Genomic DNA, 12,732 nt, shown 5'->3' on the forward strand with positions numbered 1-12,732 from the left:
TGTCAGTGCAGGCAGCGAGCGGAATGCAGCGGCCGGAGGCCTGGCCACGTCCGCACCCGGGGGAGGGGGCCTCGGCCGCCCAAGCCGGGGGCGCAGCGCCGCCCACCCGAGCCACGGAACAGCGGGTACGGAGCGCGGAGTGCGAGGTCCCGGGGAGGCCGGATCGGTGATCGGGGGCCGGGGGACAACCGATTTGCTTCAGGCTCCTGAGCTGGGAACTTTGTGCCACCACTACCCAGCCCCGGAGAGGGAGCCCGGGGCCAGGGAGGGGAGAAAAAAGTTCGTCCTGGAGCGCACGGGCGAGGAGGCCTGGCCTGAGTGGAGTGTCGCGGGACTGAAGTTCTGGGGAACTCGCTGCAGTGATAAGAACCGACTTGGGTGGCGGGGATGGGAGCGAGATTCTAGCGGGACGAGGGAGGAGTGGGAGTGGCGAGGTGGTCTGGTTGGGCTCCCTTGCTCCAGGGTGATGGCCGCGCGCGCATCTGGAACTGGGGGTCAGCTGGACACAAGGAGGCTCGGCGCCGCTGTTCCCCGGGCCCAGGTTCTGTGATACACTCCGACTTGGGCTCTGGAGCAGTCAGTGCATGACAGAACTTGGGCCCGGTAGGACTTTCTGCACCCAGCGGACTCAGCGCCCACTCCTCGGACCTGCAGTGGAACATCTGTCTGGGAGTGGAGTGGGCACCGGAAATGGTCCATGTGGCACAGGGTTGGGCTGGAACCAGCTGTGGATCGGGGGGGTAGCTGGCTCCATAGAACCCAAGACACAGTGTTCACTTTGAGTGAGGGGTTCCTTTCCCGTGTCAGTTTCAGGAACCTTCTCTCTACACCATCAAGGCTGTCTTCATCCTAGATAATGACGGGCGAAGGCTGCTGGCCAAGGTAACCCCTCCCCTCAGGAACCCTGAAGACAGTGCCGCACGTCTGAGACAAGTGGTCCCCACCCAGCCCATTTAACTCCTCCTATAGGAGAAACTCTGCCTTCTGGATGGCAAAACAGCCCAGCTTAGAGTCTCTAGAAGTCACTTTATCAGTCTGAACAGTGAGGGGCTGGGTGGGTGAGTAGAGATCCCCTGGGTTTCTTACTCATGTTCCCTGACAAGTCTTCTCCTTGTCCTAGCTCTGGCTAGCTGCATCCTGAGCGTGGGGAGCTCCACCAAAGGGATCAGTGGATAGTTGAACCTGGGACCAAGGAATCTGAGTCCCTAAACTATAGACAAAGCCACCTGTGTGCTTTTGTATTTCAGCTAGGTAAACACTAAGGACTTAGCATAATGATGTAGTAGAATCCGGTGGGATTGAGGAAACCATCTAGTCTTGCTTTTTAACTTCACAGATGTAGAAAATGAAGTCTAGTGACGCTAAGTAGGTTGCCTGAGGTCACAAGGTTAGTCTCACAACTCGGGCTCCAGTTGGTTTTCTTCGAACTCCCATTCAGTTATCTGGTATCCATCCTACATGACCTACATGAGATGAACTAAAACTCCATTGGAAGCTAAGTTTCAGGGTAGACCAGATGGCTCAGTGGGTAAGGATGCCAAGCCGGACAGCTTGAGTTGGATCCTGAGGTCACATAGTTGAAGGAGGAAGCAAATTCCTCCGGTTATCCTTTGACCTCCATTCTTGCCCCACCTACAACACACACACACACACACACACACACACACACATACACACACACACACACACACACAATAAATAAATGTTAAAAAAGAAGAAGAAAAGAAAAGGAAAAGAAAAGATTGTAGAGAGAAAGAAAGAAAAAAAAAGTCCCAAATTTCTGCTACATCAAAGGCTGGCGATGGGGCTTGCTTTTAATCCCAGCATAGGTAGGTGAATCTCTGAGTTTGAGGCCAGCCTGGAATACGTAATAAGACCTGTTTCAAAAACAAACACAAAAACTCAATAAAGAATAAATAAATGAAATTCCTGCCACCAATATAATTGACTGTAATGGAAATTTAACAATACTATAATACTTGTTTTGTTTTGTTTTGTTGTGGGCCAGGCTGGCCTCAGACTTGTCCTGTTTTCCCTGCTTCTGCCTCTTGAGTGCTGAGATCACTGGCCAGCATGGAACACCATCCCCCGTTTTGTGTGTGTGTATGTGTGTGTGTGTGTGTGTGTGTGTGTGTGTGTGTGGCTTTTGAGACAAAGTTTCTCTGTGTAGCCTTGGCCATCCTGGAACTCAGTCTGTAGACCTGGAACTTAGAGAGTAGCCTGCCTCCACCTCCGGAGTGGTGGGGTTGAAAGATGCCTCTACAACCAGCCCTGATTAACTTTGTTTGCTTGTTCTGTTTTTTTTTTCTCTTCTTTCTTTCTTTCTTTCTTTCTTTCTTTCTTTCTTTTTTTTTTTTTTTTTTTTTTTGAGACAGGGTCTCATGTAGTCAAGGTTGACCTAGAACTCCTGATCTTTCTGCTTCTTCCTCCCAAGTGCTGGGATTCCAGGCTTGGGACACCACACCCAGCTAACATCTAAATTAGTTATTAAATATGTTAAAGCCTTCTCAGTCTTCATAACATTCAAATGAGCTTTGTGCACCATGGTAGTAGACAGCAGAAAGACTGCTAACTTGCCTACAGAATTGACTACAGAATGCAAAGTTCACATGCAGAAATTTGAGCTGCCTACACCTCACTTCAGCCCGTGGGCAGAGGTGGGTCAGCATTGCCAAAGCCTCTGGGGCCTCTTTCTAGAAGGTCCCATCCTTGTTATATGTTAAGAAATTGAAGGGGGCTGGAGAGATGGTTCAGCAGTTAAGAGAACTGACTGCTCTTCCAGAGGTCCTGAGTTCAATTCCCAGCAACCACATGGTGGCTCACAACCATCTGTAATGGGATCCAATGCCCTCTTCTGGTGTGTGTAAAGACAGGGACAGTGAACTCATAAAAAACAACAAAACAATTACAGTGTACTCATGTGCATAACATAAATAAACTTTAAAAAAAAAAGAAATTGAAAATGAAGCAGTGGTGAGGCACACCTTCAATCCCAGCACTTTGGGAGGCAGAGACAGTAGGATCTCTGAGTTGAAGGCCAGCCTGGTCTATAGAGCAAGCTCTAGGACAGCCAAGGCTATACAGAGAAATCATGAATGAAAACAAACAAACAAATTGAGACTAGCCTGTTCTACATAGCAGGGTGGCACAATGAGACCCGGTCTCAAAAAAAAAATTTTTTTTTTTTTGAGACAGTGACCTAAGAATGTAGGTTAGTGGCAAAACACTTGTCTAACATGCATAAGGTCCTGGGTTCCATCCTAGCTCTTCAAGGAGGGAAGGAAGGAAGGAAGGAAGGAAGGAAGGAAGGAAGGGAGGGAGGAAGGAAGGAAGGAAAGAAGAAAGGAAGGAAGGAAGAAAGGAAGGAAGGAAGGAAGGACAGAAGGAAAGAACGAAATGAGTTAGGGAAGAGAAGACAAGCTGGGTACAGATCAGAAGTCACAACACTTTTTTAGTGTATGTGAAATCTTTGTTTGCAACCCCAGCACTGCTGGAAGAAAGGAAACACAGGGGAGGGAGGGAAGGAGAGAAGAAGAAAGACAAAGAGGGAGGAAGGCAGAGGGAGATATCCAGGGAGGTTCCAAAGGCAGCCTCGATATTTCTCTACTTTCCTTTTTCTTTGCTTGGAATTTGTTTATGGGGACCAAGGAGCAGATAGTGCTGTGAGGGAGGTGACAAGGAGGTCCAGCCTCGATCCTGACACTCCCTGCTAGCCTCCTCCCAAGGTAGGAGCTAGCTCCATGTGATGGCTTTTGCCTTCTTTTTCTCACAGTATTATGACGACACATTTCCCTCCATGAAGGAGCAGATGGTTTTTGAGAAAAATGTCTTCAACAAGACCAGCCGCACTGAAAGTAAGGCCCGCCCATCCCCCACCAAAGCTCTCAGATGACTGACTGCCAGTGTCTGTCATCTTCTCCATCTGGACACATCTGGACACATCTGGACACATCTAGTTGGCCTTCCACACCCACAGGCCATTGCCTTCTCTGAGGCTCTTTGTCTGTCTTCCCCAGCTGCGTTTCACCCCCTTCCTTCAATCATCCGGGAACTTTGCTCCCCACCCCGCTCATCCGCACTCCTCCTCTCAGCTGTGTGCCCCCTTACACTTACTTGGATCTGGTCCCAGGGCATTGCATGGATGGAGGGCGGAGGGGCAGTTTCGGGGGACTGGCGGGGGAGAGGGCGGTCAGCTTTAGGCTGGGTTTGTTGACTCTTCAACAGGAGGTCTCTTTTCAAGACATAGCACGTGGATTGGGACCAAGGACACAGAGCAGCCTCCTGGTAGTAGTGGTCTGGCCAGAGTTTCTTGAGAAAGGAAGTAGGAAACAAAGGGAGAGGCCTGGGGAAGCAGAGACCAGGCTAGCCCCAGGCTGGGGTTAGGGTGTGCTGATCTATGGGCCTTCCCCCTTCCAGGTGAAATTGCATTTTTGGGGGGCATGACTATCGTCTACAAGAGCAGCATCGACATCTTCCTGTATGTGGTGGGATCTTCCTCTGAGAATGAGGTGAATTTCAGAGATTGGGTGACAAGAAGGGTCTGTTCTGGGCTGGAGATAGGTTATGAAGGCTGGCTGTTAGTGTTAGCAGTGGGTCTGGGGGGTAAAAGGACAACCAGAATGGGTCTCTCTGCAATCGTACACATCCGTAATGTTCCTTAGGTCCCTTGGGAACCAGAAAATGAAATCATCACACCTTCCGTTGGGAGCTGTTGCTTCTTGCTAAGGCATATTTAGAGGAGACACCCAGGGGAGCACCTGTGTCCCCCAGCCCCAAACCTAGTTCCCCTTCTCAAATCAAAGAGTAGCCAGCCTCCAGCCAAGCCCCTCTCTGACAAGGGAGTGCTTCCCATCTAGCCCACACAGGGAGCTCAGAGGCCCACTTTGGACCTCTCAGCCTCAGCTGTCTTCTTATCATCCTCCCACTCCCTTCTCCTCAGCTGATGCTCATGTCTGTGCTTGCCTGCCTGTTTGACTCTTTGAGCCACATCTTAAGGTAAGCAAGACCCACTACACTCCAGGGCCTTGGCCCTGGGGCCTTTCCCTTTGTCCCAGAGGAGAGGCTCTTCTGCCCTGCTGCCCTCCTGAAATTCCTGCAAGTCTTAGAACCAGAATGACTTCTTTCAAGGCCCCTCTGGCTTCCATGGTTCCCCAGGCAGAGCCATACACAGGGGATGATCAGATATCAAATCTCAAGACACTGACTCGCCTGAGGTCACAAGTATTCCTATCGACAAACGTTCCAAACACAGGGAGAGGAAGGTCTTGGTCCACATAACCCACACTGGCCTCCCCCTCAGTCCTCCACAGTCTCCTGTGTGCTGGATTTACAAGTGTGTACCACCATGCCCCACTATAAACAGTATTTTTAACTTTAAACTCAGAGTTGGTTTTTCCTGAATCCCCGGTTACTGATACCCAGGAACATGGCTTAGACAAACTAACCTAGGATGATCCTAGCCTGCTCTGTGCTCAGGAGTCCCTCCCTGGCACCTCTCTGCTTTTATCCTCCCGCCCAGGCCTCATTGGGAAGTGATGTTGGAGAGAGAGGAGCTGCCTCCTCTTAGAGGGGCCATGGTTCCTCTTGGTCACCAGAAAGCTTAGGCTCTTGTGTCTGCCCTCAGGAAGAACGTGGAGAAACGCTGGTTGCTGGAGAACATGGACGGAGCCTTCTTGGTGCTGGATGAAATTGTAGACGGAGGGTGAGGAGGGGATTGGGAGAAGAGATGTTGGGGATAGTAAGAATGACCTTTGTGGGCTCGGTGCTGGGAGCATCCTGGTCCAACTCTCTCTCTGGCCAACTCATCCTCCCTTCTCCTACATATTCCTAATAGCCCTCCCCCTCAACCTTACTTCTACCTACTTGTGAGGACAGAGGTTGAAATCATTATTAGCCAAAGTCAAGTCAAATGCGAGAGTAACCTGAGAGCCACCTCCCGTGGGCATCTGCGTGGGTCGAGTTTGGGGGAATGTAGGTTGATCTCCAATGCTGAGGAGGAATCTAGACACCTGTCCCTTTCTGAGAGGGCCTCAGAGCATCGTCCCCCAACACCAGCGGGATACATGGCATTGACTCTCTGTGAGTCTACTTTCCCTGTCACTAAAATGGGAAAAAAGGGAAACTGACAGGATGGTGAGGGTCCTACAAAATGATGTGCAGAAAGCCCATAGTTCTCCTTCGTAGTTGGGGGATTTTTTTTTTTTGTCTTTCTCCTTGGTAAATATTATCTCTCATTAATATGCTAGCAGACTCCTAGATGATTGGGAGCCCTTATGAGAAAAGTTGGTTAGTAGAATCTCTTGGGAAGAGGGGACAATAATCAGGGAAGAGAAAAGTTCTAACTCTGGTAACAGAAACATTGTGAGTGTCTTTCCCTCCCCTGGCCTTCTTGCCTCAGTGCCCAAGGCACAGGCTATTACAACATTTCTGAAACACCTGCCCATTTTATGGAGGAGGAAATAGAAGCTCAGAAATTCTAGTAACTTATGGAAGAGCACACAGCAAGGGAGTTAGCAGGGCCAAGTCTAAAACCACGTGTGTGGGATGTTTTAGAAGCTACACTCCTTCCATGGCCCCGTACCACCCAACCTGAGACAGGGGCCTCTGGGAGGTCGGATGCCTTCAAATGCCTCGCTCCTCTTTCTGTATTAACTGCCTGCTACTGCTTGAGGTTGTATTGATCGCTGGATTCTAAATGTAAGGAAGATCTGGTCCCCCTTCAAGCAGCTTCCTGTCATCTCCACTGGGCTTCCCTGATCGAGGCTCAGGTTTTTTTGTTTGTTTTGTTTTTGACGTTTTTTACTTATTTTTACCTTTGATTACTGCGTGGGCCACAGCATGAGCGTGGAGGTCAGAGGATAATTGTTCAAGTCAGTTCTTTCCTTCTACCATGCGGGGTCTGGGGATCGATCTTGGTTTGTTAGGTTAGTGGCAAGCACCTTTAACGCTTGTGCTGTCTCACAAGCCCCTCAATGAGCATCATCTGAAGATGGTCGTGGAGGATGAGCATGGTATAAAGTAGAAGGAGCAGAGCCGAGAGTCCCCATGGGAAGGGACAGATGTGACCCCAGGACCGTCCATGGGAAGGACACTACAGAGTATGTTAAGACTAAAAGTGGCTTGTTGGAGGGGGACCACATCACCAGCTCACCCCCAAACTTTCTCTTACAGGGTGATTCTGGAGAGTGACCCCCAGCAAGTGATCCAGAAAGTGAATTTTAGGGTAAGCCTTTCTGTACCCTACTGCCATCTTTCCCAGACTGTCTTTCCTCTTCCCTACTCTTGGGCACTAAGACTTGACAGCATTCCTGGGTACCACCAGGCTGTCAGGGCTCAGCTGGTGGGAGCCCAGCTACTGAGACTTCTGAGAGGAAAGCTTCCAGTTCATTCTCCATAAAACCTCAAACCAGGCCAGGCGGTGGTGGCGCACGCCTTTAATCCCAGCGCTTGGGAGGCAGAGGCAGGCGGATTTCTGAGTTCGAGGCCAGCCTGGTCTACAGAGTGAGTTCCAGGACAGCCAAGGCTACACAGAGAAACCCTGTCTCGAAAAACCAAAAACAAACAAACAAACAAAAAAACAAACCAGCTCCTCCCCATCCTCCAATGAGAGGCTTGGATGGAGGAGTAACTGAGCCCTCAAAGTGACTCCAGGGGACAGCCTTGGGGCCTGGGGCTGGGCTGGGGCTGTGGTACACTCTTCCGGTTTGCCTTTTCCTTGTCTGCAGTCTGGATGACACCTTTCCCCTACTTTAGATCCCTTCATGAAAACAGTAGGGTCCCAGCTTGGTTAAGGATGCCGCTCAGTGGTAGAACCCTTGGCTAGCATGTGAGACTCTTGAGTTTAATCCTCAGCCATGGAGGATGGGTTAGTGGGGGGCGGGGGGTGTACTAGCTTCCAAATGACAGGCTGCAGGACCTCCGTCTGCTAGGCAGCGATAACGGTACAGTTCTGGATCGTGTTAACCACTACACCCTCACCCTGCAAGCCTTCACATCTCTAATTCAACAGCGCCTTTCTTTGCTCTGACTTTACCTTTGTGATTCTCCTTTCCCACAGACTGATGACAGTGGCCTAACAGAACAGAGTGTAGCCCAGGTAAGCCTCCTGCATCTGCTTTGTCCAGAAACAGGCTAAAGGACACAGAGAGCCCAGTGCCCCAGGGGAGAGAGTCAGAGTTAAGAAACCCAGAGGTGTGGGACAAGGGATGAACTGAGAGTCACAAGGGTGACTCAGAGCAAGCCTCTGGAGGCTGCTCGGCTCTTGGCAACTGGGCGGTAAGAGATGGGTGGGCAGATTCCTGCCTGCTCACCTCATCTTCTACCTACACTAGCAACACTGATGATGCCCGGGTTACTTGTTACCCAAAGCAACGTGGAGCCTCAGATCTCTCTGTCTCTCTGCCTCTCTGTCTCTCTGCCTCTCTGTCTCTGTCTCTCCCTCCCTCCCTCCCTCCCTCTCTTTCTCTTTCTCTCTGTCTCTCTGTCTCTCTGTCTCTCTCTCTCTCTCTCTCTCTCTCTCTGAGACAGGGTTTCTCTGTATAGCTCTGGCTGTCCCGAAACTCACTCTGTAGACCAGGCTGGCCTCAAACTCAGAAATCCGCCTGCCTCTGCCTCCCAAGTGCTGGGATTAGTGGCGTGCACCACCATGCCCGGCCTCAGATCTCTTGTATTCCCTCCAACCTGGATGGGGAATCCATGTGGGGCCACGCTGGGATTGTTAAGGGTCTCATCACCTGATCATAGGATTTATACTCATCACTGCTGCCTCTAGTAACTTGACTGTGGAAAAGAAGCTAACCGTTGAGCTGCACAGCCCTATCTGAGATGCATGCAGAATATGGCAGTGCAGTGTGTGTGTGTGTGTGTGTGTGTGTGTGTGTGTGTATGTGCACATGTGTCTGTCTGTCTGTCTGTCTTTCTGTCCTGGTTACTGTCAGCAGATTGGGTCCCCAGTGGTGTAGTGTGTGTGTGTGTGTGTGTGTGTGTCTGTCTGTCTGTCTGTCTGTCCTGGTTATTGTCAGCAGATTGGGTCCCCAGCTTCACAGACTTCCTGATAATCGAGCCTAATGGTTTGACCTCAGCTCTGTCAATCTGCAGGTCTCTCTGTTCAGACTTACTCTGTTTCCAACAAGCTTTGTTCCCTGGCATAAGCTAGTCCTAACGTGGCAGCCCTGCAGAGATGGGCCAGTGCCATCAGTGGGGAACACCAGATGTGACACTCACTCCCTTACACTGTCCTCATCACCTCAGTTGCCCTCTGGTTCCCCATGTTTCCTCACGCTCTGGTGGAAAAGAATGTGGCTGCGTGGTAGTAGGTTGGAAGAGCCAGGTGTAGGGGCTCACACCTATAGTCTCAGCACTTGGAAGGCTGAGGCTGGATGGTTCTCAAGTTCAAGGCCAGTCTGAGCTACACAGTAAGTTTCCATCTTGGCAGGGATGCAGCATGAGACTTTGTATAAAATAAAATAGCATAAGCCAACCTGGGCACGTTGGCACACACTTGTAACCTCAGCATTTGGGAGGTAGACGGGAAGATTAGTAGTTCAAAGCCATATCAAGTTGGAGGCCAGAGTGATCTACTTGAGAGCTTGTCTTAAAACAATAGTAATAAATGGTCCATCAAGATGTCTCAGCAAGTAGAGGTGCCTGCCTCCCAGCCGGATGAGCTAAGTCTGACCGCTGGCATATATGGTGAGCTGAGAGAGCTGACTCCCTACAAAGTGTTTGCTGACCTCCACATAAATGCACAAAAGTAAATACATGAAATGCATATTAAACATTTTAAAAGGGGAGTGTCACTGAGCAGAGCAGAGCAGAGCAGAACAGTCGGGGAGAGCTAACCACATGGCTCAGCGGTTAAGAGCACTCGCTGCTCTTGCAGAGGGCCTGGGTTCAATTCCAAGCACACACATGGTGGCTCACAACCATCTGTAACTCTAGTTCTAGGGAAACCTGGTGTCTTCTGACCTCTGCAGGCACCAAGCAGGCACACACGTGCTAAGCAGACAGACAAACAGACAAAACACTTATGCACATACAAGGTTAAAGAGAAGAGGATGGTTGGAATGGAGACAAAGCCCTGAGTGTGGCTCCTAGAATTTCACAGCATGGTGGGGAGGTATATGCCTCTGAAGCAGAGCTTCCGGTTTGGAGGCTGGGGAATCAAAGAACAAGACTGTTTCAAAAACAAAAACAAAACAGACAATGGTGGAGCACTTTAATCCCAGCACTCGGGAGGCAGAGGCAGGCAGATCTCTAAGGCCAGCCTGGTCTATAGAGTGAGTTCCAGGACAGCCAGGGCAACACAGAGAAACCCTGTCTCGAAAAACCAAAAACCAAACAAGAGCTAACCACCATCACCCCCAAACCTCCCAGCATTCATTTGAGTCATCCTAAGCTTTACTTTACCAACAAAAACCGAATGGCAAGTTACTCAGCATGTCTAGGGCTCTCAGAAGAATAGAACCTATCTTGTTATATTAATTAGATATTAGTTATATTAATTAGATGATTGGCAAGATGGCTCAGTGGATAAGGGCCTGCTCCCAAGCCTGAGGATACAAGATGGATATTCAACCCTGCTCTCTCCTTCTCCCTCTCCCTCTTTCTCTCCCTCTCTCTCTCCCTCTCCCTCCCCTCCCCTCCCCTCTCTCTCTCTCTCTCTCTCTCTCTCTCTCTCACACACACACACACACTAAATAAATGAATGAATAAATAAATAAATAAATGAAAAAAATTTTGCCTAAAGAACTAGATGAACCAGTTCTTGGATGGTTCTATAGTTCATCCTAGGGTAAGAGCCTAGAAGTTAAGTTGTACATCCTCAGGAGACAATTTCTATTTTTCTAAATGAGCAAAGAATAAAGACTGGTAGGGTCTTGTTATGTTCTGGCCTTGAAGTCATTATCCTCCTGCCTCATATTCCCAGGAGCTGAAATTACAGGCACGCCTGAGGATTAGCAGAAATCTTTTTTTTTTTTTAAGAGAGGGTTTCTCTGTATAAACCTGGCTGTCCTGGAACTCCCTCTGTAGACCAGGCTGGCCTCCAACTCAGAAATCCGCCTGCCTCTGCCTCCCAACTGCTGGGATTAAAGGCGTGAGCCACCACTGCCCGGCCAGAAATCTTAAATACAAACGTTATGGTAGGAACACAAAATGAAATGTGGAGAAAGGCTTCCCTAGGAGAGATTCAGGAACTTCACTGTCCCCAGCAAGGAGGGAGATTACAAAAGAAAGGGACAACACAGTACGGGATGGATATTTGGGTGGAGGCTTTATGCCCAGAGAGGCAGTCTGAGTGGAGTGTCCTGAGGCTCCTGATGTGTTGGCATCATTCGTGCACACTGACACAGATATGGGCACACACTGGACTGAGATGGTTTTTCTTGGCAGCAGGAGCACACACACCTGACAGCTTTGACACATCAGCAAATGGGATGGGGTGCTGAGAACAGACCCGGATCAAGGCCAACATCACGAGTTTGTTAAGGTGTCAAGTATCTGAGCACAGGCATGGCCGAGCCTGAAGCCAGTCTGTATCTGTTTGATGGAGCGGTGAGGAGCGGTGAGGAGGCATTACTGTAGCCTGATATGGCTTAGCCAAGGCAGGGGCCACCGCCTTACTCACAGTGGGACAGGCTTGGGAGGCAGCCAGCTGGGGTTTGGTTGCAGCCGTCTGGACCTGCCCTACCTCCAAAACCTCGGCTCATTTAAACTAAGGAGAGGCAAGCTGCTGCCACCTAGTGGCCAAGGCTCGAGAGGCGCCCTCCTCGACCTCCAACAAAGGCATCACTGACATTCTCAAATATTTCTCCTAACATCCTACTCTCTCACCTCAGGTTCTCCAGTCAGCCAAAGAACAAATTAAGTGGTCGTTATTGAAATGAAGCTCTTGGAGTCGAGGCTCCTTCCTCAGAGAACTTTTGCCAGTCCCTGCGTAAGCCCCAAGATCTCAAGAGGCAAGAGAGACCAACTCTGCCTTCTCAGGTTTCTCTCAGAACTGATCCCCGAGGTCTCCTGCCAGGGATTCTGAGACGCAAAAGCTTGGCCCCAGCTCTGTCACTCTCGCTCAGCATCCTAGCCTGCCCTTGGAGCCATGGGAACCAGCAAAGCTGCCTCCCCTTGGACTTCTGACATCCTCTGCCCTAGGCCTTAATAAACTTCCAATTTTTTCCCCAAAGACCTCTTTTCTTGGCGAGAGAGAGAGAGAGAGAGAGAGAGAGAGAGAGAGAGAGAGAGAGAGAGAGAGAGAGAGACAGAGACAGAGACAGAGACAGAGAATACTCGCGCACATGTGCACGTACACTATACCTGAGAATGGGGTGGGAGTGGGTCAAGGAAAAGGGATATATTTAACGCGAGGGGTGCAACACTGATACCCTGGTGCTGCATGCGTGGTTGAGCGACTAAACACGACGGTATGGCATGGTAAGAGTAATGGTGACAGGAATAATATTTTTCCAGGAAAAGGGGAGCGAAGATGGCTTCCCGGTTTTGTGTGTGCAGTACCCACAGGGAGGCTCCGCTAGGGATCCCTTGAGTCATTTTTTCCATTCTAGGCTCCAGAAAGGAAGGGAGTCAGGCTCACTTTGACAAACCGAGGAACTGTTTGGCTATTTTTCTTGGCGCGCCTGGGACCGCGGAATTCTTATCTTGGCATAGATCCTGGGCAGTAGAGCCCTATAATTTGCTGGCTCTATCTGGGGGCGAGGAGACACCGAGTGGTGCCCACTA

At 50.1% G+C, this 12,732-nt stretch overlaps 1 protein-coding gene across 1 annotated transcript; it reads left to right on the top strand.

Annotated features, from left to right (window-relative positions):
* Positions 1 to 12,178, top strand: Copz2 (COPI coat complex subunit zeta 2). Its single transcript, XM_031351290.1, has 9 exons — positions 1 to 125; positions 808 to 882; positions 3,773 to 3,854; positions 4,417 to 4,508; positions 4,940 to 4,995; positions 5,624 to 5,701; positions 7,171 to 7,222; positions 8,057 to 8,095; positions 11,838 to 12,178. Exons 1-9 carry the CDS (start codon positions 24 to 26, stop codon positions 11,883 to 11,885), a joined length of 624 nt encoding a protein of 207 aa, XP_031207150.1. The 5' UTR covers positions 1 to 23; the 3' UTR covers positions 11,886 to 12,178.
* Positions 12,179 to 12,732: the final 554 nt, after the last annotated feature.

This window comes from Mastomys coucha, unplaced genomic scaffold, assembly GCF_008632895.1.
Source record: "Mastomys coucha isolate ucsf_1 unplaced genomic scaffold, UCSF_Mcou_1 pScaffold5, whole genome shotgun sequence".
In the NCBI taxonomy this organism is placed as follows: domain Eukaryota; kingdom Metazoa; phylum Chordata; class Mammalia; order Rodentia; family Muridae; genus Mastomys; species Mastomys coucha.

Coding starts and splice junctions, on each gene's coding strand:
- Copz2 (XM_031351290.1), top strand. CDS start 24: ATGCAGCGGCCGGAGGCCTGGCCACGTCCGCACCCGGGGGAGGGGGCC. Junction 3,855..4,416: donor CAAGACCAGCCGCACTGAAA/GTAAGGCCCGCC, acceptor TCCCCCTTCCAG/GTGAAATTGCATTTTTGGGG. Junction 5,702..7,170: donor GATGAAATTGTAGACGGAGG/GTGAGGAGGGGA, acceptor TTTCTCTTACAG/GGTGATTCTGGAGAGTGACC.